This window comes from Lissotriton vulgaris, chromosome 1_1 (genome assembly GCF_964263255.1).
Source record: "Lissotriton vulgaris chromosome 1_1, aLisVul1.2, whole genome shotgun sequence".
Lineage (NCBI taxonomy): Eukaryota > Metazoa > Chordata > Amphibia > Caudata > Salamandridae > Lissotriton > Lissotriton vulgaris.
The window spans coordinates 399,330,522-399,356,094 of NC_141685.1; the positions used below are offsets into that span (position 1 = coordinate 399,330,522).

General features: G+C 49.7%; 1 protein-coding gene across 1 annotated transcript in view; it reads right to left on the minus strand.

The window, feature by feature from the left end:
* NDC1 (NDC1 transmembrane nucleoporin) overlaps window positions 1–25,573 on the minus strand; it is a 245,122-nt gene that overhangs the window by 88,334 nt on the left and 131,215 nt on the right. The window contains exon 12 of the mRNA XM_086952478.1: window positions 23,178–23,417. Within this exon, the coding sequence (XP_086808604.1) occupies window positions 23,178–23,417 (240 nt within the window). The remainder of the gene's footprint in view (window positions 1–23,177; window positions 23,418–25,573) is intronic.

Below are 25,573 nucleotides of genomic sequence, written 5' to 3' on the forward strand. Positions count from 1 at the left end.
CTTATCCTAACCTAATTCACGGGGGGGGGGGGTAAAGCATAAGCAGAAGTGCATTATAGTGCTAAAAGCTAACCCCTAATGCTGCAAATCAATCATCTACTATATCATGAAAGTGGTCCCCACATGGCAGTTATGAATTACTGTATTACACCTAGCCATTTGTAAAATCTATTCTGGATGCATAATGTTCTACATTTTCCCTCCAATTTTCTGCACTCTGGACTTTTTATGACCTTGAGAACTGGGTGGTAATTGATCTGATAACGAGGGATCCTTAAAAAACAATTGTAGGCTCCAAGGTAGCTTTCTACAGTTGGTACTGTAGCCTTGTTGGTTAAATCTTCTTTTCTGGGTCCAGAATATGTGAAGCAGAAACCAGACACTGTGCTTCCAAGACCTGGTGCAATATAACATTTAGTGTAGAGTTGGGAGATATTACTGAGTTTAATAATGGTATAATATAAAATACTGCATTCTTTGGTTAGCCTCACTAGGAATCCTCTATATATCCGCAAGGGCCTGATATCAATATCCTCCAAAATAATCTCAGCTTTCTCTTCCCATGTTTCTATCGCCCCCGATTATGTATGTGAAAGAAAAGATACAGATTTCTATAATTTTACAATTCCTTTACTAAATGTCAATCAAAAAAAACTGTTCTATAAATGAGTGTTGTACCTGGGCTCGAGTGATTGGCCTTAAAGATACCTAATCTGCAAGTTTTTCCGAAAACTGCAGCAGACTTGAACCAGTGCTGAACAGGAAAAAAGGCGGAAATTTGGGGAATAGTTAATATACTGCACTTCACCACAAGCTCTGTATCATGTTTGTTATATCCTGAAGTAGGCACTTGTTACATGCAGTAGAAATATGCCAGTTTTGGTTTTCTGCAGATGCAGGCACCTGAGAATAACTCCTACAGGAATATTCCTTGAAATAAACTGTAGATTTTTTCCAGATCCCAAAACACTTGATTTGTATACATTTACATCTCGAGTAAATGTTTTATATTTTAGTTCGCTTTTAAAAAAAAAAGTCAGACTTGCAGCAACTAACCTAAAATGAAACCTGACTGCAGGGTGAGGTATAGAGCCCATAAAATGCAACAAGATGAAGAAAAAAATAGCCAGTTAGGTAGCATGTAATAAAATTAAAATATGTACGTTCAGCAGCTTAGGAGCTTCATTGATAGTTCTAAAAAGAACACGGATTCCCAGCTACATGCTTGTATTCTGGGCCTCTTCAAATCAAGATATTTGCCAGATTTCATCCGTTAGGGTAAGAAGTCCAACATGTACATATGTTATCTAGGACTCTTAAAAGCCTATTATAGTTCAGATTTACTGAAATTTAGATCGTTTTAACTAAATTGTTTTTCAAAGCTCTATTTTCAGCACCCAATGTTGAAACTGTTGCCTACATGTCTAATATGGAGGGGGGAAAGTAACCTGATAAATGTGCGTTATTGGATGAGATAAATGCATCTGTTCCCTTGTGTCCTTGAGCTTTCACCATCCATGATACCTTTTACTGTCAGTTGCCTTGTTAGTTCTTCTTTAGGGCTCGCACGAGCAGGATCCTAGAACACATTCCTCTGTCCCACCTCATTTTTTGGTAACATTTCTGTCTGGATTTCAAATTGTGTGCTTTCATTTGATTCTTATTGTCTGGTAATCGGGTAAAAGTTTATTTTTTGTCTTTATTCTGTAGGTTTGTCCTGGCAGAATGCATTCTCTTATTGTCAAATGCCCTTCTTTTGGGAGAAAGAAGGTTGCCTCCGACACACAGTGTCTCTCTTCCCGCCTTTCGTTCAGTGAAGGAATGTGATTTCTGTACAGAAATGTATAAAACAAACCCTTTGAAGACCAAAGGGGTTGATCTGATTCAGAGGCAATCTAAAAGAAACAAGCATTTACAATGCAATGGTTTCGCCTTTGGAAAAGTTAGACCTATTGGCATTGCTCATGACATTTCTTTTTTTTTTTTTACTTATAAATAAATGGCATTGTTATTTTGCCAACAGCTCTCTCAGCCCATACAGCTCTCTCAGCCCACGCAGCTCTCACAGCCCACACAGCTCTCTCAGCCCACGCAGCTCTCACAGCCCACGCAGCTCTCACAGCCCACGCAGCTCTCACAGCCCACGCAGCTCTCACAGCCCACGCAGCTCTCACAGCCCACGCAGCTCTCACAGCCCACGCAGCTCTCACAGCCCACGCAGCTCTCACAGCCCACGCAGCTCTCACAGCCCACGCAGCTCTCACAGCCCACGCAGCTCTCACAGCCCACGCAGCTCTCACAGCTCTCACAGCCCACACAGCTCTCACAGCCCACACAGCTCTCACAGCCCACACAGCTCTCACAGCCCACACAGCTCTCACAGCCCACACAGCTCTCACAGCCCACACAGCTCTCACAGCCCACACAGCTCTCACAGCCCACACAGCTCTCACAGCCCACACAGCTCTCACAGCCCACACAGCTCTCACAGCCCACACAGCTCTCACAGCCCACACAGCTCTCACAGCCCACACAGCTCTCACAGCCCACACAGCTCACACAGCTCTCACAGCCCACACAGCTCACAGCCCACACAGCTCTCACAGCCCACACAGCTCTCACAGCCCACACAGCTCTCACAGCCCACACAGCTCTCACAGCCCACACAGCTCTCACAGCCCACACAGCTCTCACAGCCCACACAGCTCTCACAGCCCACACAGCTCTCACAGCCCACACAGCTCTCACAGCCCACACAGCTCTCACAGCCCACACAGCTCTCACAGCCCACACAGCTCTCACAGCCCACACAGCCCACACAGCTCTCACAGCCCACACAGCTCTCACAGCCCACACAGCTCTCACAGCCCACACAGCTCTCACAGCCCACACAGCTCTCACAGCCCACACAGCTCTCACAGCCCACACAGCTCTCACAGCCCACACAGCTCTCACAGCCCACACAGCTCTCACAGCCCACACAGCTCTCACAGCCCACACAGCTCTCACAGCCCACACAGCTCTCACAGCCCACACAGCTCTCACAGCCCACACAGCCCATAGATGGCAGTGACACACAAAACACAGTAGGAGCACGAGGACCGGTTCTATGCAGGTTTTATTCACCTTTAAACTGTAAGCTTTTTTAGGAGTGTGTCTGGGGGAACTCGATTGCCAATGCCAACTCTTCCCGTTTTCAAAGAAGGATATGTTTTTTTCCTTTGACCAAATATTGTAGCAATGTTCAAAGTGGCCATGGCGTGCCTTCTAGAATGCCCGGCTCCCCCGTTGAAACGACGTGTGAAACCCACTCCATGTATCCTGAGAACTCCACTCTTTGCTGTCCAGGGTCGCCGTGCCACGTCCTTCGTTTCAGCTCCCCTGGCACTCGTGGAAGACCGCTGCAGGACAGTGGGTGCTGAGGGCTTGGAGTTGGAACTGGTGGGTCAGGGTGACACAAAGTTTGTAAATCCTGCTACATCGGATCATTTCGTGGATCGGGACCCTCGCAGAAAAATAACGGTCATGCCGCAATCTAAGTGTGCGACACACATGTCACATTGCGCTATACGGGCGGACGGGGGTGTGCAACGGGGAGGTGGGGTGCAACGTCAAGACCCCCTCCCTCTCCTGCACATCTGGAAAGTTTCGGAGGTTCGCGAGCACTCGTGTACTGCGGCCATAGTGTACTCCTGATGCGTGACATACTCCGGCTGTGGGATCCTTGTTTGAGGGCTGAAGAAAGGGCAGTACAAAACGGGCGGGCGGAAGGGGCAGTGGTGGTTGGAAGGGTCAGAGCCAATGTGCCCTTCATGCATACTAGCAGTTTGGGTGGGGGTGTTCAAGCACACCCACAGACCTTGTAATTCTGAACAGTACAGTCGCAGGTGGAGTGTGCGAGCCAGGGTCAGGCCCTGTACTCTCGGGCAATGTCGGGGTTCGGACGCCCCCGTAGAAGGCAGGCGTGTGGCATGCCGAGGGAGTAACTGCCACCTCCACTGGAACTCATGCTGGTTCTACCGTCTTGTCAGTAGTTTGGGGTTTGAGCAAACACTCCAAATGCAGATATGTATCACTCTTAGAGAATACAATTCTTGGAAAGGGGCAGGGTAGGGTGGCAAGACAGTGCTCGTGCTCAGTTTGTAAAATTATAAGTGCTGGGGCAAACGTTTTACGATGCTGCTGATTGTTGAATGCTAGCCCAGCCCGGTCTCGCCTTTTCCTAGCCCTTCCTTCATCCACACTCTCTCCCTTTTTGTTCTCTTGCATGTTTTTTCATCCCAGCTTTCTCCCTTTGTCATTGTTTTCCCTTCTATCTCTTCGCCTGTCTTTCCACCTCTTTGAATTCCCTCTTGTTTTGCGTCAAAATCTGATTTGGGGTTCCGCTCCCCAAAAATGAGTGCCGGTGTCCACTATTTGCTACTACTGGTACACGTTTTGGACTGGAAAGGGTGGCGGTTATCTTTAAAAGAGCAGAATCGGGCTCCGTTAGTTCGTCGTGAGATTCGGGTGGATTCTGATTTCGAGCACACAGCCAAGATACAATTATGCGGCACTCGTGGAGAGTAACAACTTGCTGGCTTGAAGGGGGTAGAAGGGTACAGGGAAAGAGGAGGGCGATTGTTTCTAAAAGAGCAGAATCGGACATCGTTCGTTCGTTTTTGGGTTCAAACACACACCCCAGATGCAATTATGTGGCACGCGTACAGAGTATGCTGGCCTGAAAGGGCAGGTGGGCACTGGTCAAGAGGGGGAGGGGGGGGCTTTTCTTTAAAAGAGCAGAATCGAGAGGTTTGTTTGTCATGTGGATAGTTTCGGAGTTAGATCGCGCACCCCTGATGCAGATATGCGGCACTCGCAGAGAGTAAAATCTTGCTGAGTTAAAGGGGAGCAGGAGGGTACAGAACAAGAAGGAAGACGGTTATCTTTAAAATAGTAGACTCTGGCTTCGTTAGTTCGTCTTGTGAGTTCGCCTGGTTTCGCGTTCGAGCACACACCCCAGATGCAGATATGCGGCACTCATAGAGAGCAACCTATTGTTAGGTTGAAGGGGCAGGAGGGTACATGACAGGAGGAGGGGAGTTTTCTTTAAAAGAGCGGACTCGGGCTCCGTTATTCAGTCATTGGGATACTTTCGGGGTTCGAGCACACACCCCAGATGCAGATATGCAGCACTCCTAGAGAGCAACCTATTGTTAGGTTGAAGGGGCAGGAGGGTACAGGACAGGGGGTGACCTGATTTTGTAGTGGGGTGTGCAGTGTCTGATTTTTCCAGCTTTAGTGGTTCCTAGTCTGTCCCTACAACTGTGGGAACCTACGCCAGGCATTACAGCATATAGAATCAGCAGACCCCCTGTAATTGTTGCGTGGGGAGGGTGCAATGGCAGCTCATTCAAACAAAACGCTGCCAGGTGGCAAGGGGCGAGGTGCCACAGGGTGAAAATGGTGAGGGCACTGCTTGTGCACCATAGGTAGCCTACCACCTAAGTTACTTAAATGGTTCTCCGCTGCCCAAGATGAGCCTTACTCCCTGCCAGCGTAATGCGCACTGCACTCTGTTCCACGGAGGCTTCTGTGATGCCTCCTCACAAGCGCTTCGTACCGCATAACACCAAGGCCCGGCCCGGCACCATGGTGTCGGGTGTACACGTCAGTATTGCGCCCATGGTCAGAGAAGGGCCACAAGGCCCGCAGAATCCTACTCTGCAAGGCAGTCCGAAGGCAGCGCATGCAGGCAAAGAAACCCCACATGTGTTCCCTGATTGCGGGACCACTATGCCTGCCCCGCAGGTGACCTATCCGCAGCGGCTGGCCGAGACCTGTACGGGGGAGGGAGGGAGGCAGCCCAACAAAGGCAGGAACCCTGAAGCCCCAGAAAACATGGAAAAGCCACAAACTAATGGCGAACAAATGCCGCGCTACGCCTCCCCCCCCACACATTGCGTGTCCGTGACCTGGTGGGGGGGGGGGGGGATGCGTGCACAGACAAGGATGTGGGCCACTCACCCATGGCTTACTGTCCCCTACATAAACACCATTATTACAATGTCTTCCAGGATGCCGGAGCGGGCGAATTGGCTCACTCGATCACCCCACGAGGCACGGCATGGAGCTGACCCAGTGGGCCTCATACCAACCCCTAACATCTGCCACCTACTCAGCAACAGGCACTCGTCCCCTACCCTTCCGCCCCCCCCCCCCCCCGGATACATTTAATTGTACATCGTGAGATCCTATCCTCCCCGGTCCTGAGGACGGCATGATAGCTGTAAGAGGGGAGCAGTGCCTACCACTTGGGTCCCTGTGACTCACGGGGGGTGAGATAACATGAAGGCTGTGCTGGCGAAGAGGGTGAGAGGCGCTGTTGTTCCTCTGCCTGCAGTTGGCCGTGCAGGCCTTCATTGCCCCTTTCAATGCTGGGAATCCCCATCCGCACCTTATGCTGACCCCGGGCGACTGGAGCCGACCCTCTGAGTGACAGCCATTGTACCGGCCCCTAGCAGGGTGATCACTCCTCGCCACCACCCCCGTGCAAGCCCCGTGACACAGAGGGGCACGGAGGCATCAGCAACTCTGGTGCAGCCCAACAAAGGCAGGAACCCTGAAGCCCCAGAAAACATGGAAAAGCCACAAACTAATGGCGAACAAATGCCGCGCTACGCCTCCCCCCCACACATTGCGTGTCCGTGACCCGGGGGGGGGGGCCGTGCACAGACAAGGATGTGGGCCACTCACCCATGGCTTACTGTCCCCTACATCAACACCATTATTACAATGTCTCCCAGGATGCCGGAGCGGGCGAATTGGCTCACTCGATCACCCCACGAGGCACGGCATGGAGCTGACCCAGTGGGCCTCATACCAACCCCTAACATCTGCCACCTACTCAGCACAGGCACTCGTCCCCTACCCTTCCGCCCCCCGGATACATTTAATTGTACATCGGTGAGATCCTATCCTCCCCGGTCCTGAGGACGGCATGATAGCTGTAAGAGGGGAGCGGTGCCTACCACTTGGGTCCCTGTGACTCACGGGGGGTGAGATAACATGAAGGCTGTGCTGGCGAAGAGGGTGAGAGGCGCTGTTGTTCCTCTGCCTGCAGTTGGCCGTGCAGGCCTTCATTGCCCCTTTCAATGCTGGGAATCCCCATCCACACCTTATGCTTGCCCCGGGCGACTGGAGCCGACCCCCTGAGTGACAGCCATTGTACCGTCCCCTAGCAGGGTGATCACTCCTCGCCACCACCCCAGTGCAAGCCCCGTGACACAGAGGGGCACTGAGGCATCAGCAACTCTGGTGGCCTGCTCGCAGGCAGAGGTCACGTGAGGCGGAAGGCTGGCACGGGAAGGGGGGGCGCTGACTAATCCAAAGCGGGACAGCCACCCCCATCGCTGGCCACAGCCCCCAGGGCCATACCCTGGGGAGATAAATACTGCAGCATAAGCCACCCGGTCCTAGTGCCAGAGTAACTCGCTCTGCAAGGGAGACGCAGTGGTCGCCCCTCCCACTCTGGAGTGATACAGGCCTGAAGCCTACTCTGCACGGGGGTCGTACCAGGCTAAGAATAGGGGCGGGATGACGCTGCTGGCCTAGGGGAGCCGCTCCACATTCCCCCACTGGCCTAGCATCCCCGGCCAAAGTTGCCAGGCACATCCAGCAGTTCGCCCCAGAGCCCGCACTGGCCCGTGGCCATTCCGTCTAGGCTCCGGTTGCACTTTTTAGCCTGAAGGGTGGGAGAGCCCTGGAGGCGGCACGCTCTCAAAAGGCTTAAATTGCCCAGGCCCCCTCGCGCCGCTGGTGGTTGGTCTGGGACAAGCACAGCTCACCCTCGACAAGCAGGCCGTATCGCACACCACCTTTATACTATAATAGATGGCTCAGTTATGGAAACCACATCTTAAGCAACCAGGCATTGGCAAAGCCGATATGCTTGCGGCCCGGCCGGACCAGATTCGGGGGCGTTCCCGGCTTTTGGCTGACGTAGCCAAAAGCCAAAAATTCTCGGGAACGCCCCCGAATCTGGTCCGGCCATGATGGACGCCTCTCTGTTCCAATGGCTAGCCTCCATTTATGGAGCTAGCCAATGGAACAGAGGGCGGGATTCCCGAGCAACATACTGTAATCATCAGATTTCTCCTGCGCAAAAGCTGCTTGCGCAGCTTTGCAGTCGAAACCTAAAAAGGAAAGAACTTGAAAAAAGTCCTCCCGCACGTATGAAGCCTCTGCAGAGTAGAACTCAGCAACTCCTGGGACTTGCCTAGAGGGAGATCCAGAAAAAGGAAGTCAGACCAGCACCAGCGCACGCCTCCCGCGGCAGCAGGGGGAGGTGGCCTGCGCGATTCCCTTGTGGGAGCGTGCAGCAAGGCGCAATGATTGCGACCATATGGCGCCCCCATATGGCGCTGCACGCTCCCGCAAGGGAGTCACCAGACGTGCACACGTTGCCACTGCAAGCAATGCAACGCATGCACGTTTTTGCCCCTAAAGCTGTGCCAATGGCTAAAGGTTTCTCTCCTATGCAGCAAGACCTAAAAACGTGGGCCAAAGATTATATATTCTTGGATAAAAATGAACGGAATGATAGCTTGATCCAAACAAACTTCACCACTCACGCAGGTAGGAGATAATTATGAAATTACTCCACAAATGGCAATACAGACCCTTCAAGACTAGCACTAATGCACCTTTGGTAATGATATATCTGTGAGAAACAGTGGTTAGTGTTAAATTCCTTACCTTAGAATATCCCCAGGTGTCAGACTGGATCCGGAAAGTTTTGCGTAGCAGTACCCCTGCGCGTCAGTAGGCGTCGGGGGCGGGTCCAGGTTCGCGTCCGTCGTCGTGATCGCCGGAATAACGTCGGAGTACATAGACGCCGCCCTCGCGTGCTGACGTCAGTCTTGTACATAGCTTTCCGCGCCAGGAAAGCATAGCCATTCCAGAGACCGACACTGGTGCCATGAAACTAGGGTCCTCGAAGGTAAATACCTTAACCCTAGATATCGGTTCGCAGAACGGGGAGGATGGGTGGGGCGGTAAGGAATCTAACACTAACTACTGTTTCATACAGATATATTGTAACCGAAGGTAAGTAACTTGTGCATCTGAAAGAAACAGGTTAGTGTTCGATTCCTTACCTTAGAATAGATACCCCAGCAATACCAACCCCAGTGGTGGGTCTGCGAACCAAGATCACACCAGAAAGTCCTGGAGATCAGAACGGCCGAAAAAGCCATCTCTCCGGGCTTGACTGTCCAGGCAGTAGTGTCTAGCAAAAGTGTGCACCCAGGGCAGTAGTAGCCGCCGTGACCCGAGTGGAATGGGCCCTCAGCCAAACAGGACGCTCCTTTTTCGCCAAGGAGTAACAGACCTTGATGCACAACACGACCCACCGAGAGATGGTCCCTTCTTAGCGCCCAAGTAACCAACAAAGAGATGGTCGTCCACCCGGAACTGGCATGTGCAGTCAAGATATAACGAGAGCGCACGTTTTGGGTCCAGACGATGGAGCCTCTCTTCCTCTTTAGAGGGATGCGGAGGCGGAAAGAAGGTGGGCAATTTGATGGACTTCCTGATATGAAAGGCTGTAACCACCTTGGCCAGGAAAGAAGGACGAGTTCTCAAGACAACTTTGTCCGGATGGACAGAGAGGAAAGAAGGCTTAGATAGAGCCTGGGGCTCACTCACTCTTCTGGCAGAGGTGATGGCAACCAGGAATGCAGTCTTAAGAGTTAGAAGACGAAGAGGACAATTGTGAAGTGGCTCGAAAGGAGCGCACATCAAATAGGTTAGAACAAGGTTAAAGTCCCACTAAGGCATCACAAAAGGAAAAGAAAGAAACATGTGTGTGATGCCTTTCAAGAATCTATTTACAACCGGGGACTTGAAAAGAGAAGGCTGATCAGGAAGCCTCAAGAAGGCTGAAATGGCAGAGAGGTAGCCTTTGATAGTGCCCAGAGCAGAGACCTGCTAGGCAAGAGAAAAAAGAAAGAGGAGAACCTCTGAAAGGGGGGCAGAAAGTGGATCCACATCCTTTGCTGTGCACCATGCCACAAATTTGTTCCACCAGCAGGCGTATACAGATTTTGTGGAGGGATGTCTGGCAGCCAGACTTCAGGAGGCAAGTCAAATGGCCTCAACTGTCACCGCTCAATCTCCTCGCATGGAGGAGGAGACTGGACAGGTTCGGGTGGAGGACCGTCCCCTGCTTCTGCGACAGAAGGTCCTCCCGAAGAGGCAGACGAATCGGGGGATCGACTGACATGCTGAGTAGCTTGGGATACCAGTATCTTCGTGGCCAGTCCGGAGCCACAAGGATGACTCGGGCCCGGTCTCGCTTGATCTTCTTCAGCACTCTGGGCAGAAGTGGTATAGGCGGAAAGGCGTACAACAGACCTCAGCTCCACTCGCAACGAAAACGTGCAGAATTGATGACATTGCGCGTTCTCTTCTGTGGCGAATATATCTAACCAAGGCTCTCCCCACTGCTGAAAGAGGCCTTGCGCCACGTCCGAGTTCAGACGCCATTCGTGATCCATCATGTACCGATGGCTGAGTTCGTCCACCCTGGCGTTCAGTGAACAGCCAAGGGGTTGAAACACCAGTGTGACGCCCTGGTGTTTCAGCCATTGCAAGAGGCGCAGAGCCTCCCGTCCATGACCCCACCCCGCCCTGTTTGTTGCAGTACCACAAGACGGTGGTGTTGACCATAAACACCTGCACTACACTGCCCCGGAGAGAGGGGAGAAAGGCTTTCAGAGCAAGCTGTATCGCCCGCAGCTCCAGAAGGTTGATGGAGCCAGGACTCCGCCGGAGACCAGAGGCCTCTGATCTCCGCCTCTCCCATGTGGCCCCCCCATCCCAGGAGGGACGCATCAGTCACAACTACATGCTCAGGTTGTGGTAGGGAGAGGAATTTGCCGCTGACACAATCACGGTCCGTGAGCCACCACTGAAACTGTCTCGCAGTGCCCTCCGAGATCAGGGCGTGGTCTGACAGGTTGCCCTGATACTGTGCCCACTGAAACTTCAGGTCCCGCTGCAGAGCCCGCATCCACCACCTGGCGTGATGCACCAGTAGGATGCAGGAGGCCATCAGCCCCAGGAGCCGCAGCGTCAACCTGACCGAGACTCGGGATAAAGGCCGAAAGATCGATATCAGAGCGGGAATAGCTCAAACCGCTGTTCAGGAGGATAAACCCGAAACTGCGCAGAGTCCAGAACCGCTCCGATGTAGAGGAGCTTCTGAGAGGGGCACAGGTGTGACTTTGGCACATTGATGGAGAACCCCATCAGGTGCAGAAAGTCGGCCGTAGTCTGGAGGTGGCTTCAACAACCAGTCGTCGAGATAGGGGAAGACTGACACCCCTGATCTGCGCAGATGAGCTGCGACCACCGCCATCACTTTCGTGAACACCCGAGGGGCGCTGGTATGGCCAAAGGGGAGCACAGTAAACTGAAAGTGCTTGTGGCCTAACGTGAACCGCAGGTAGCACCAGTGGGCCGGCAGGACGGGGATATGGAAATATGCGTCCTGCAAGTCCAACGCTATCAACCAGTCACCAGGGTCCAGGGCAGCCAGGACCTGAGCTAAAGTCAGCATCGTGAACTTCTCCTTCCTGATGCTCCGGAGGTCCAAGACAGGGCGTAGGCCTCCTTTGCCCTTCTTGGGTACCAGAAAGTAGTGGTAATAGCAACAACGTCCTACTACTGGCCCAGGAACTGCCCCCTTGGTCAAGAGGGCCGTAACTTCCTCCTGCAGAAATTGCAAGTGATCCCCCGACATGCGGTGGTACTGTGGTGGCATGGCTGGAGAGGTCGCCTCGAAGGGGAGGGAGTAGCCCCTTCGGACGATTTGCAGCACTCACCTGTCCGATGGGATGGTACGTCAGTGGGGGAGGTGATGGCAAACGCTCCCCCCGACTGGGGTCGAATGGGCCTGAAAGCTTGGACTAGGAACGGCGAGGTCAGTCCACACCCGCTCACGCAGATGCTGCGTGTGCGGGTGTGGACTGACCTCGCCGTTGTCCCCCAGAACCGCCACGCTGGTAAACGGGCCCGTGTTGAGGTTGGTTCTGCGGCCCGCGGCTAGCTGGACGTGAGAGGGCGCCCCTTCCTTGGCCACGAAAGGAGCGAAAAAGCGGAGGTTTGCTGACGCTGGCCAAGGCCCAAGGACTTGGCCGTAACCCTGGAGTCCTTGACACGCTCAAGCCCACTGTCCACCTTGTCGCAAAAGAGGCGACGGCCATCAAAGGGTATGTCCATGAGTGTTGCCTGGACACCCCCAGAAAAGTTGGCAGACCTCAGCCAGGCATGGCGGCGAAGAGCTACCGTTGTTGCAATCGCCCTACCCAGCGAGTCAGTGGTATAGAGTCCACACCGTATGGAGTAGCGTGCTGCGTCCCGCCCTTCTGCTAGGGTAAGCTTTGCCAGGGCCGCCTCCGGGCAATTCGGCAAAAAACACAGGTGATGGACAGAATGCAGAACAATGTCTTACATTCACCTCAGTACAAAGATCTGGGCCAAAATCAATCGTTTTTTTGCACTCCACACCACCCTAGGTCAGACACTGGCTATATGCAAATCAGCCTTGACCCTGTGCCTCATGGGAACAGTCCAGCCCGAACTACCAAGCCATGTCTTTCCTAGACCCGAATCAAGCATCCAAGGACCGGTTTCTGGCTATCAGCCTTCTTCAGCCTGGATAGCTTGACTTCAGAGATGTGGAGAGCCTGAGACTCACGTCTGAGCATACCCAGCCCACTCGGGGTGAAAATTGCAAAAAACACAGTTGGACAGAATGCAGAGCAATGTCTTACATTCACCCCAGTACAAAGATCTGGGCCTAAATCCATCGTTTTTTTGCACTCCACACCACCCTAGGTCAGACACTGGCTATATGCAAATCAGCCTTGACCCTGTGCCTCATGGGAACCCCACTCGGGATGAAAATTGCAAAAAACAGTTGATGGACAGGCAATGCGGCAGCACTTCCGCAACCGTATCCCACAGAGAGTGGGTATAACGGCCCAAAAGGCAGGCGGCGTTGACAGACCGCAGCCCCAAACTTAGGGAGGAGAACAGTTTCTTGTCAAACTGATCATACCTTTTGGATTCCCGATCCGGGGTAGCAGTCGGGAATGCGGTCTGGGAGGTGGAGGCCTGGATCACCAGGCTCTCAGGGGTGGGGTGAACGGACAGGAAGCTAAGGGTCACCCGGAGCTGGGCGGTGGCGTCGGGCAACGTTCCGATCTACAGGGAGGCCTGTAGAGGGCTTGGACCAGGTGCCCAGAAGAACGTCAGTGAGGGCTTCGTTAAACGGCAGGAGAGGATCCGAGGAGCTTGCCCGCGGTTTGAGCAACTCCGTGAGGAGGTTAGTCCTCACGGCCGCAACAGGGAGCTCAAGAGCCTAGACCTTGGCTGCCCTTGTAAACACCACACTGTAAGCAGCCCCTTCCTCCGTAGCCACGGTAGGTGGGGAAACAAATCCAGTGTCGGGCGAAGTGTCCAGACCACTGGCCTCCCCCAGCTTGTCTGCCCAGTCCTGGCTTAACTGGCACTGTTGTGCCAGAGCGTCTTCAGACCCCTCCCAGTCCTCCTCGTCCTCCATCTCCTGATGGTAAAAAGATGGAACCGGATCGCCGGTGAATGGTTCACCTATCAGCGTCAAAGCCGGCGCCGGATCCGGACCAGGGTGGGACCGGGGACACGCCGTCCAGGGCGGCGTTGGGGGCGACACCCTTGGTGAGAGCGCCAGCGGAGAGGTCGTAGGGTCGACCGGCGTCGTCACGGATCCAGGCCTGGATCCTGAGGGGCCCTGCAGCGTCGGGACCGGAGTCGTCGACGGCGCCTGTGCCGCAGCACCCGACGGCGCCTGGGCCGGAGCCACCGGCCCGCTTGGGCTCACAGACGGATTTGCGGAGTCCAAAGGTGCCTCGGCAGGATCCAGCGGAGGGAAGCGCGACCTCCTGGCCACGAGGAAGGCGCTAATCTCCTCCGGCGTCGCGTGCAGCCCAGGGACGGGCAGGTGTGGAGCTGGACGCAGCGCTTGCGGCTCTGGCCGAGGCGCCTTGGTGTATCGGTACATGCTTTGGTGTATTGGTTTGATTCAACTTTCACATATTGGTGAGTGTCTCTTGCACATTCATTTTTCCCACAGAGCACGTTTGTCGTTCAGCAACTAGAACGTTCAGTTTTTTCTGTTTTCTAGATTGCATCATTTTCTTGCAAAATCAGTGAATCCCTTTTATCAGCTAATTATTATTAGCGCTTGGTAAGTTTTCGACACTGCTTGTTTCTTAACTGGCACAGTCTGCTTTTCATTTACTGACTGCGGTTTTTACTATCTTTCTCACAGTCATTTTTCACTCATTAAGACGTATTAATCGGCTAGATACGCGCCACGGCGCGGTCTGCTTTTCCTGAATCTCCGGTTAATCAAGTTTTTCACTCGAGCTGGTAAGGTTCATCAGTATCTTCACCACCCGATTTTTGCACTTGCATGTTTCTTTTACCGTTTTTTTCACCTGTTTTTTCACCCGCTTTTTCGCCCGTTCTTTCACTTGTTCTAGTCTAGTTCCCTTTTGGTTGCTTTTTTTCACTCAGTTGCTTTTCTCATAAGGCAACATGGTATCTTTTCATCCACTTACTTTACTTCACCTTCCATCTACCCCTTCTCGCTGCAATGAGTTGACATCGCTTGTTTTTATTTAACATATTCCTAGCCTCATTTGTAAGATTTCATTGTTTTCCATAGATTCCTCTGAAGAAGGGCAAATGTTATTGCCCGAAATGCATTGGGATTTTTATTTCACAAACATGATGTTACTATGGAATATCTATAATCTGGATTATGTGAAATTCAAAACAATCTCCATGAACTTTCAATAAAAAAAGCATCAAAACAACGTTGGAAGACCACATGTTACCTATTATTACTTATAAGTTGATCAATGATTGTTTAATTGTGTCTTGCCACTAAATGCTGTTTATGTTGTATTGAAAAATGTTTATGATAATGTACACTCTTTAGAGTGACTTGTGCAGTGCATCAGGTCACCCAGATAACTGTCTGGTGATTTTCTTGAAGTATTTGCAAAGGCTTGCAGGGCCTTTTTCCTGTTGCACGCGTTTCTTTAAATTTTGCTTAATCAAGTTGAACATTTGTTCAGGTTTGATTCTTCAAGTTAATCGAGTGCAATTTGGCTGCTCCCCTTCTCGTTTACATGTCTACTGTAGCAGAAGTGAGGCAAGATCAAGATAAGGCTGTAGGAGGTATTCAATCTGCCATTAAAGTCTGTAGCCTGTAGCAGACTGGTTTTTGACTGAATTCTACTAGATGAACAAACCCAGAATGGCCTGAACCTTGAATAAATTATTTTTGGAAGTCATCTGTGCCCATAATTAATAGTGTCCTCAACATGATAATAGCCATACTTGGAAAAGCCTGCCCTTCTAAATAGAGATATTAAGATCCTGGCCTAAGTCTTGGTCGACAGAAGGACAAAAACAATACCTAAACTCTCTTGCATCTCTGCTGACTATCCTTAATGATCCATACGAGGACATTGCAGACTCCCTGGATGCAGAAAAAGTGTTTGATTGCAATAAGTGGGGCTACTTTTGCACAATGAGAGCGCAGGTATAGTCACTGACTTCATAGGGAAAGGAAATTGGCTTTATAAGGGTTCCGTGCCTAGAATTACCCGCAGGGGATTTTTATTGGAAGATTTCCCCCAATATGACCGGGCATGAGATAGGGTTGCCTTCTCTCACGTCTCTAGTTCTTGCTTACAATCGAACGACTGGTGGTGGCTATAAAGCAGGCCATAAGGGTGGAGGGCATTAGTGACACCGGCTAGCTAGCTGAAACTGTACAAGACATATTCTCCTCACACTGTTGAAATCTGTCCTCCTCATTCTCAAATCTTTTTTTTACGCTGTTAAAATAAAAACCAAAACAAACTGGGGCAAAAGTGGTCTTACCCCCTCAGTGTTAATATCCGGAAAGATTCAACATGTTTGCTCCCATTTAAATGGGTTCCAAAAACCCTCACATATTTGGGTGTGATGATACACAGAAGGCTACAAAAAATGGCACAAGAGAACGTTAGACTGCTTATGAGATGGTTCTTCCTTAATCTGTCACTGTGGGGTAGAGTACAAGTCATGTACCATATTTTCCATATTGGCGCTAGTTATATTGAGATGCCTAATAAAGAAATATACCTTATCAAAGCTCGCAACATCAGAAAAATATTACTAGACCTGCAGGTCTATAGTACCTTGAAAAATCTACTCGACCTAACTGTAATGTACTTGACTTCTGTCTCTGAAAGCCAAGCAAATGTGACAAGATAACACGATTTAAAGGCATCTTAATTGCTCATTCAGTTTGTGAGCAATAAAAATGCCTTTAAATCTTGTTATCTTGTCACACACACTTGGTTTTCAGAGACATAGGTCACAAGCCTGTTTGTCTTCCTCACCCACCAGAAAGGGCGAGTAGGACCTAAAAACAGCTCGCCCTGAATAAACCTGGCTAGCCATAGCGAGCGGGCAGGTGGATTTTGAATACTGCTTATGTTAAAGACGTTTATCTGGGGCGCAGTGACACCCAGACATAAGATGGTTACACTCTATGCGACTGTTGGTATTCATGGACATTTTTGGTTTTTCATGTCCTGGTTCTGGAAAACTCAAATTCGTTTTTCACTACTGCAAGGCCTTCCTCTCCCATGGGGGAACACTGGAGTTACCTTATTACATTTCATAAGTTCTTAACTTATTAAACAGGAACAGGTAACCAGTAAATGTTTGTTTTCTTTGGAATTGTAATGAAGAATCCTCTCTTGGGGTAAAGTCGGACTTTAAATTACAATTTTGAAAATGTGCCTCCAGCCTGTGTCTGGGTCACTTGACTGGGTGCAGCTGACTGTTGGGCATTGTGTATTCCTCCTAGACAGCCACACAAAATAGAGAGCTTGGACATGCTTGGATGGGCCATCACTGGCAGGATGGTAAGGCAGAGCTGGGCACAGTTCGCCTCCTGCCTCCACACAAAGGGCTTCATACTCCCTATAGTTAGCCTGCATCTGGGCAGGGAAGGCAGGAAGCCTGTGCACGTCAAAGGGAAATTTCTAGAAGCTTCAGAGGAAGCTCAGATATAAATAATGGAGCTCAGACACCAACCTCCAGTAAACTTTTGGACATGTGCATACTCTACCAGGAAAAGAACTGCTGTGCTGCTGAAAGGACTGATATTTTGCAGCTCTAAAGGGCTGCTGACCTACAGTCTTCTTGCCTGGGTGAGAAGGACTGGACGTGCATCTGTTGGAACCCAGGATCCCAGAGTGACTACAAGGGACCACCTGATTAGAGCCTCAGGGACAGAAGGCTTCAACAACCTTGAACCTAGCACCTGCACTCTGCCAGCTGTGAGTCCTACCCTGTCAAGTGGTGCCACCCCAGTCCTGGACCCTTGGAAGTGGGCCTCAAGGGGCTCTGCAAGTCCATCTGTGGATCCAGCAAAACAGACAAATCGCCTCTGCTGTGAGGCTTCTCAGGAGAAGGACTCTACATCAACCTCATAGCTCGCATCGGAGCCACCCCTTTGTGAAGTTTCCCCACGCAGGACTTTGCATCGCAATTTAGCAAATCCTCAGAACCAACATCACTTTGGCTGTGTGATGCACCCTTGGTGCTGGACCTAGCAACACTCGACAATGAAGATTTTAGGAACTCTTGTTCAGGATGCCTAACTAGGTCCCTTTATCTAGCCTGTACTATATTGCAGTTGGCCTGAACTTGTGACTTTGTTCCAGTCAAACCAGATATCCCCAGTTGGCGCTTTGTGCTTTTTGGCGCTATTTTCAATGAAATCTTTAAACCTGCTTACCTCATGACTAGATTCTGGTCTTGTTTTATTTATTAAAGAGTAAGCTATTTTTCTTTATCTGGCATGTGATCCTTTCGTGGTGTGTTTTCACTTTATTACTGTTTGAAGTGTTGCACAAATATTCTACATATTGACTCTGTTAAGCCCGACTGCTTTGTGCCAAGCTACCAGAGAGCTGAGCAAAGGTTAATTTAGGGTTTGCTTGTGACTTCACCCAGACAAGGATGGTGGTTTCTACTTGAGTAGGATTTCACCTCCCTTCTCAACCTGCAACCCAGTTTCTTGCAGTACTTTTAAAGCAAACCAAAATCTTCTGATGCAGGGAGAACTTAAACCCACAGACCTGATGAGTCATGAACTCAATTACATACTCTACCTGGGAAATAAGGAGGCTAGTACATAAATCACCTGAAATGTATACATGCTTACATGCTGAAGCTTTCATATGAAAAAATGTTGAGGTTAGAGTTGGTGGTTACCCATTTGTCTAGGGTGGGTGATCATGGATAGGTATTTAAAAAGATCAGTGACATCTTAACTGTACAGTGCTCATCTGCCTTTTAGCAAGATCTGAGCTATACAAATACCATATACATACTTGCATATATTAGAAGAAAGATTCCCCTCCCTCTTTCAGAAGGATTTGAAAAGCAGTTTTATAAGGATTGTTTTTCAGGAAGGGGATGTCTGAGTGTGTGTGTGTGTGTGTCACAAGAATAAGACAGGGAATGAAGGAAACCACGAGGGCACTGAAAATGAGAAGAGAGGGGTTAAGGGAGAGGTTGCTATCACAGAGAAGGTGCTCGGCGCTGCTAAAAACTGGACCAAGGCATATAAGGAATTTTATCAGTATTTTACAATTGTTTCAGAAAAAGAAAATCAACATTTGTTACCCTTAATAAGGATAGCATAAAAAGGGAGGAATGTGTACAAAATAACATGTGTGCAGCACATGCTAAGCATCCATGATTAATCAATAGTGAAAAAAGATGGCAAGTGAGAAGGGATATAAAAAAATAGAAAATGTCCTAATGGCAAGGAGATTCTCAACACCAAAGCTTCTACAATTGGATAACACTCTCTAGTAAGGCAACAAAGGTGGATTGAGGCTTCATACCAAGACAGAAGTACAGCAAACAAAGTTATTTATCATGGATAACGCTTTTTCTTCATGATACTCTATCCAACCACTGGTTGCTAACCTTAATAGATACCATAGTTGTAACACCAAAAGGCGGAGGGTGTAGTGAGTGGGGTCAGACTAGAAAGTCTTGCAGGACCAAGGGAGCAAAAACACCTTGTTGTCAGACCAGTCTGTCAAGACAGACGTGTTTCGAGCACAAGAGCAACACTGCAATGTTGAAGCCTGACAGATGTCCAGAACCGGTACCTCGATTGCTAATGCTGTCATAGCAGCCTTAGTGGAATTAGGTTTTTCAGGTGGGTTGTTTTGTGGCCAGGACTTAACAGATTTTAATGCAGAGGACTACCCATGTTGGAAAATACATTTTGTCCACTGCCTTCCCTTTGTGCTCCAGAGAGCCCCAGAAAGAGCTGGACATCCATACGATGGACCCTTGTGCATTCAATGAAAAAGATCAGCAGCCTTTTAATTCAAGCCAAAGGGATCTCTTTCTCCTTCAAAGGTGAGGAGGATTAAAAAACATTGTTGAACAGATTCATAGGCCAACTTTTTGTATGAAGGCTACCTGGGTCTCCAGTAGGTCCTCTTGAAGTGGAAGCTGGATCAAAGGGCAAATGCTCATGCTCAGCTGCTCTGGGAACCATGCTCTCCTGACCCAATCCAGGGCCATTAAGATGACTTGGGCCCAGTCTGTCCTGGCATTCTCATAACTCGTGGCAGAAGGGAACAGTGCCAGGAACGCGTATTGGAAACATGTGTCACATCACAGTCAAAATAAGACAGTCAGTGACATTGCTGGAGGAAACTATAGTGTGCAGTAGAGACGAGACAGAGTTCTCGGCAGTGGCAAACAAATTTAACCTGGATAAGCTTCATTGATCAAACATGTCCCTTGCCATCTCGAGGGGAGAGATGCTACTAATGATCAACAAGCCGACGCATGCTCAGCTCAGCTCAGCTGTTGTGGTATTTAGAGATACTGTTGGATGGTTAGCTACCATAAAGATGTTCTATTGGTCCAGCCACCTCCATAGACCTAGGGCCTCCTAGCAGAGGCCAAGAAATCCTGTTACGGTGTACCTTTTCATGGTACTGTTGCCTATAAGAACCTGCACAAGTCTTACTAGATGGATGGAAGGAATTTGTGGCCTAACTAATCGCCTGGAGATCCAAAAAGCTGATGTAGAGGTTGCAGTCTACTGCAGATCGGCCTGTGAGCGACACCTCTCGGAAATTACAATTTCACTTGAGCAATAATGAGTATCACAACTGTGATGCCTGTGTCGGGATGGTAGAGTGGCATGCCGCAGGACAGGATGACATTTGTTTGCCACCACAGAAGATTCTGAGCCATCTACTCAAAGATCTAAATAGAGTTAGAGAGACAGCCCTTATGCTGGACCAGCTAAGCAAATGTTCCAATGAAGAGTCTGCATATGCACCCTTGTGTTCAAGACAAGGAGAATGCACAATACTAAAACTCCAACAAGCCTCAGAGACTTCCTCACTGAGACCCAGGATTGAGCGAGAAACTTTGGGATCATATCCTGAATGTCCCGAAATTGCTGCAGTGGTGAAAAAGCCATGACTGGCATCATGTCCAGGACAGCTCCAAAGAAGGTCCTGACAGACTAGGGACACCATCCAGTCTCAAGGGTCGAGAGCAGAAAAAAATCTGAGACAGGGTGAGGATCTTGAATTTGACTTTCTGCCAACTAAACAGCTTTCTTCGGAGGTCCAATATAGGCCTGAGACTTCAGTCTTTCGGTATAATGCAGTAGAGAGAACAGCCCTCGTCTTCACTCTCCCAACGCCTGCACCCACTTAATAGCACCTTTTGCCAGCAAAAGGGTAAATTCATTGCAGCAAGATTGTGGAATGAGCTGCTTACAATTGTTCTGATGGTTGGGCAGGTTGGGGGCGGCTGTCAGGAGAGGAAACAAAGGCAGGGAAGAAAAAAAAGACAAGGGGCTTTTGAATGATTTGCAAAACCCATCGGTCTGATATGATGGCTTTCCAGCAGGCACACCACTTACAAAGATCTTATGGCCAAACTAGTCAAAAAGAACATTCCTTTTCCGAAGGTATCAATAAATTTCAACTCTCTATCCGGAGGACTGTTTGAAAGGGAATTAGGCTGTAAGGCGCGGGGTGCCTTGTCACACAACTAGGATAATCAGATGTCAGCCTACATCACCTGGCAACAAAGACTGACCGGAGGGCTTGAGCACAGCTAGGGCCAAGTGTCCATAACGCCGTTTGTATGAGCCTCTTTGAAGGGCAACAATGGCTGGCTTGGCAGACACTGGACCTGGTTGAAGAATCTCCGTTAACTGGTTTGCCTTAGTTTAAAAAATAGGCAACTGCAAAAAAAGTTTAAAGAGAGTTTGTTTGATAACATGGTTCAAGCTCGGGGTTCTAACCTCAAGACTCCGGTCCACTCTGGTGTTTTATCATCCCAAACTTTAATCAAGATGAAGGAGGCATATAGTACGTCACTTTAAGAATTCATTGAACATAGTCCACAAAACCACACTAGTCAGTTGTGATTACATTTCCATTTAATGTATTCATGATTACTTTATTAACCCCTTCACTGCGGCGGCTATTCCGCCGCAGTGCTAAGGGGGCGGGGCGGCCGCATGCTGGTGACGGAACCGCTCCGTCACCAGCGTCGGTGGCGCTGTGTTTATGACGGAGCGGTTCCATCATGGCCCGCCCCGCTCAATGGAATGCTCAGCGCAGGCGCGGAATTCGCGCCGCGCAGGAGCGCCGAGCGGGCCATGACGGAACCGCTCCATCATCAGCACAGCGCCACCGCAGCTGACGACGGAGCGGTTCCGTCATCAGCAGGCAAGGGGTTAAAATGTTCATTTTTACCACAATTGGCCTCTTTTACATCTACCTCCATTATGGCAAATTAGCAGAATGCCCATCACATGTGTATCCACAGCCAACATGCATTTCGCAGTGATCAGTCAATGTATTAATTTGTCTGCCCACTGAGGGTCTTTGTCTCAATTTAAATCATAAGTTTCTCCTTTTCTCAACAAATGCCCTGTTAAAACTCAATCCAACACCCCATCTTTACTTTTTTTGGGAAGCGGTAGCACATAGGTTCACATGAGCAAAAATAGGATTCATCCTGGACCTACACACTGGCCATGTGGCAACCAATAGACAAATCCTGAGTCCGTGCAAAATTGTTCAGACAGTGCCATCACCCAAGGAATACGGTTTTGCATTGGCATCTAAAACAAAATTTACTGGTCAGATACAGCTCGTCAATATCGCCTTGTGAAAGTACCAGGAGTTTACAACTCAGATCAACAGACGCAGAGCCACAATCAAAGGAAAAGGCATGATATCAGTAACACCATTTTTTATTTTACATCTTATCCAACCATATTCACCATCATCGGGTAAATCAAAAAAACCTGGACCCTATGGAATGTGTGTACATAAACCTGGTTTGAATTCAGCTTTTTGAAAAAATATTAAAATTATCTTAATTTCAACTTTCTCTTTAAACAGTTATTCAAAGCCCTGTGTGGCAACTAATTGCACCAGTGGATGGAAAGTAAATGTCCTTGGGTAACTCCAAGTAGAATTCTATTTTTTCAGTTAATCTCTTTCTTATTTAGAGGGAAAATGTGCCAATCTTATCAGAAACGGCCTGCATTACCGACTTGAATAGGCCTTTTACTTACTCAATTTTAATACACCAACTGTGTTCAAGGGCACAACAGGCTAGTGTCATTTAACTGTGGTTATATGGACTGTTTTTACAACTTAAATGGCTGGGGCACGAGAATACTAGTAAAAAACATTCAAAAGAGAAAAATCAGAAAAGGACACTGGCTAGAGCATTGGTAGCACTGTGAGATAGAGTGATGAGGTGTGTGTGAAGACATACACAGTGCTGCAAATAAAGTAGGATCAGACTGTCAGGGAACTGTCAATGCAGCAGAGAAGTTAATGAAAGTGATAGGCTGGACAATGAGCTGTAAAGAAATTAATGTAAAGGGTCTCAGTCAAGCATACGAGCAGGAAGGGCCCTTTGGTGAACTGAACTGCAATAATTAAAAATAGCTAAGTGACAGTATTTAAAACTTATTTGATGAAAAGAAAACTTACCACAATCGGATGACCACAATTTCGGACCTCTCCTCATTACATGAGGACTCTGGATTGACCCATGCCACGGAGAATTTTGATCCAGCAATCCACCTAAACGTATTATTGCTGGTGAACCAAAAGGGCTCCCCAGATCATACATGGTGGACTTTAAGTTGGAAGGTAACTTCGTCCCGATCTGCAAAGGAGTGCTGGGATCCTTCTGTGTCTGCGAAGGTACTTCTTCTGTTAAAGAAACTCCTGACAGAGAAGAAAAATTATAAAGTATCTTTGCTTTCACAATAGCATAGCATTCAATCTTAGGTAGTATGGTTAATGAAGAAGGAAATATTTCTAATTTGTAATCCTAGTTCTGTATCATAGCTATCTTCACTAAAGTCATAAAAACAGAATAACCCACCTGCATGCAGAGATCCGGTGACCCCTTTTATATACATTTTTTTAAAATCCACTCAGCACCAAAAACATGAACTGGAGGTCTTCGCTACAAACTTCCAAAAACAGATGCCACCTCCATAGTTAAAAACAGTCAGCTTTTACAGATGTTTTTTTCTGGAAATGACCAATGTTGTGGAACAGAAAGACAGCATTGCAGCACCTAGCTGAAAATGCTCTATAGAAGTAACAGGAACCTCTAGTAAATCTCCACACGATAGAAAGAAAAATGTAGGCAAAGGCACCCATTAAGTCAAGAGATCGCAAGGTTTCAGAAGCTGCAATCAATCAATCAAGAACTTGTAGAGCGCACTACTTACCCGTGAGGGCTTCAAGGCGCTGGGGGGGAAAAGGAGGGGGGGGCGCTACTGGTCCAACAGCCAGGTCTTGAGTAGCCTCCTGAAGCTCAGCAGGTCTTGGGTCCGTCGTAGGCTCAGTGGGAGGGTGTTCCAGGTCTTGGCGGCAAGGTGGGAGAAGGATCTACAACCGGTGGTTGTTCTTCAGATGCGAGGGACGATGGCGAAGTCAAGGTCGGCGGAGCAGAACTGGCGGTTGGGGATTTAGAAGGAAAGTAGTCTGTTGAGGTAGGCTGGGCCGGTCTTGTGGAGTGCCTTGTGGGCGTGGATGAGGAGCTTTAACGAAATCCTCTTATTGACGGGGAGCCAGTGCAGGTTTGCCAGGTGGGGGGTGATGTGGCGTGGTACGTCGAGGATCAGGTGTGTAGAGGCGTTTTGAATGCACTGCAGTCGCTGATGAGCTCGGCCGGGGCTCCCGCGTAGAGGGTGTTTCCATAGTAGAGTCTGATACGGACGAGGGCCTGGGTGACTGTTCTTCTTGTATCTGTCGGGATCCACCTGTAGATCTTGCGGAGCATGCGGAGGGTGTTGAAGCAGGAGGAGGAGACTGCGTTGACTAGCTTGGTCATGGAGAGTGTTGAGTCGAGGATGACTCCCAGGTTACGTGCGTGGTCAATGGGTGTCGGGGCTGCCCCCAGTGACGTGGACCACCAGGAGTTGTCCCAGGGTGAAGGGTTGGAGCAGAGGAGGAGGACCTCCGTCTTGTCCGTGTTCAGCTTCAGTCGGCTGATCTTCATCCAGTCGGCGACGGCCTTCATTCCTTCATGGAGGTTGGATTTGGCGGTGAGGGAGAGGATCAGTTGAGTGTCGTCGGCGTAGGAGATTATGTTGAGGTTGTGCTGTTAGCTGACTTGTGCGAGTGGGGCCATGTAGATGTTGAACAGTGTCTGGCTGAGGGATAATCCCTGGGGTACGCCGCAGATGATCTTGGAGGCTTCAGATCAGAATGGGGGGGAGGCGGATGCTCTGGGTTTTACCAGAGAGGAAGGAGGTGGTCCATTCCAGGGCCTTGTCTCAGATCCCTGCGTCGTGGAGGCGTGTGTGTAGTGTGCAGTGGCAGACAGTGTCGAAGGCGGCTAGAGGTCCAGGAGGATGAGGGCTGCGGTCTCACCGTTGTCCAGGAGGGTCCTGATGTCGTCGGTTGCAGCAATGAGGGCCGTCTCGGTGCGGTTGTTGCTGCAGAAACCTGACTGGGATGGGTCCAGGATGCGGTTTTCTTAGAGGTATCGGGTTAGCTGTCTGTTGACGATAGTCTTGATGACCTTGGCTGGTAACGGAAGTTGGGAGATGGGCTGGAAGTTCTTGAGGTCTCTCTGGTCCGCCTTGGGTTTTTTGAGTAGGGCATTGATCAGCGTGTTTCCAGCTCTCTGGGAAGGTCGCGGTCTCGAAGGAGAGATTGATGACGTTGCGCAGGTGGGGTGCGATGGAGCTTCTGGCTTTGTTGAAGATGTGGTGCAGGAATGGGTCTGACGAGGAGCCGGAGTGGATTGTGCTCATGGTCTTGATGGTGTCATCGATGCTCACGTTGGCCCAGGCTGGCAGGGTGTCGTGGTCGATGGTGTGCTGAGAGTCTGGAGTGTCAAGGTCAGTTGGGGCTGTCTGGAC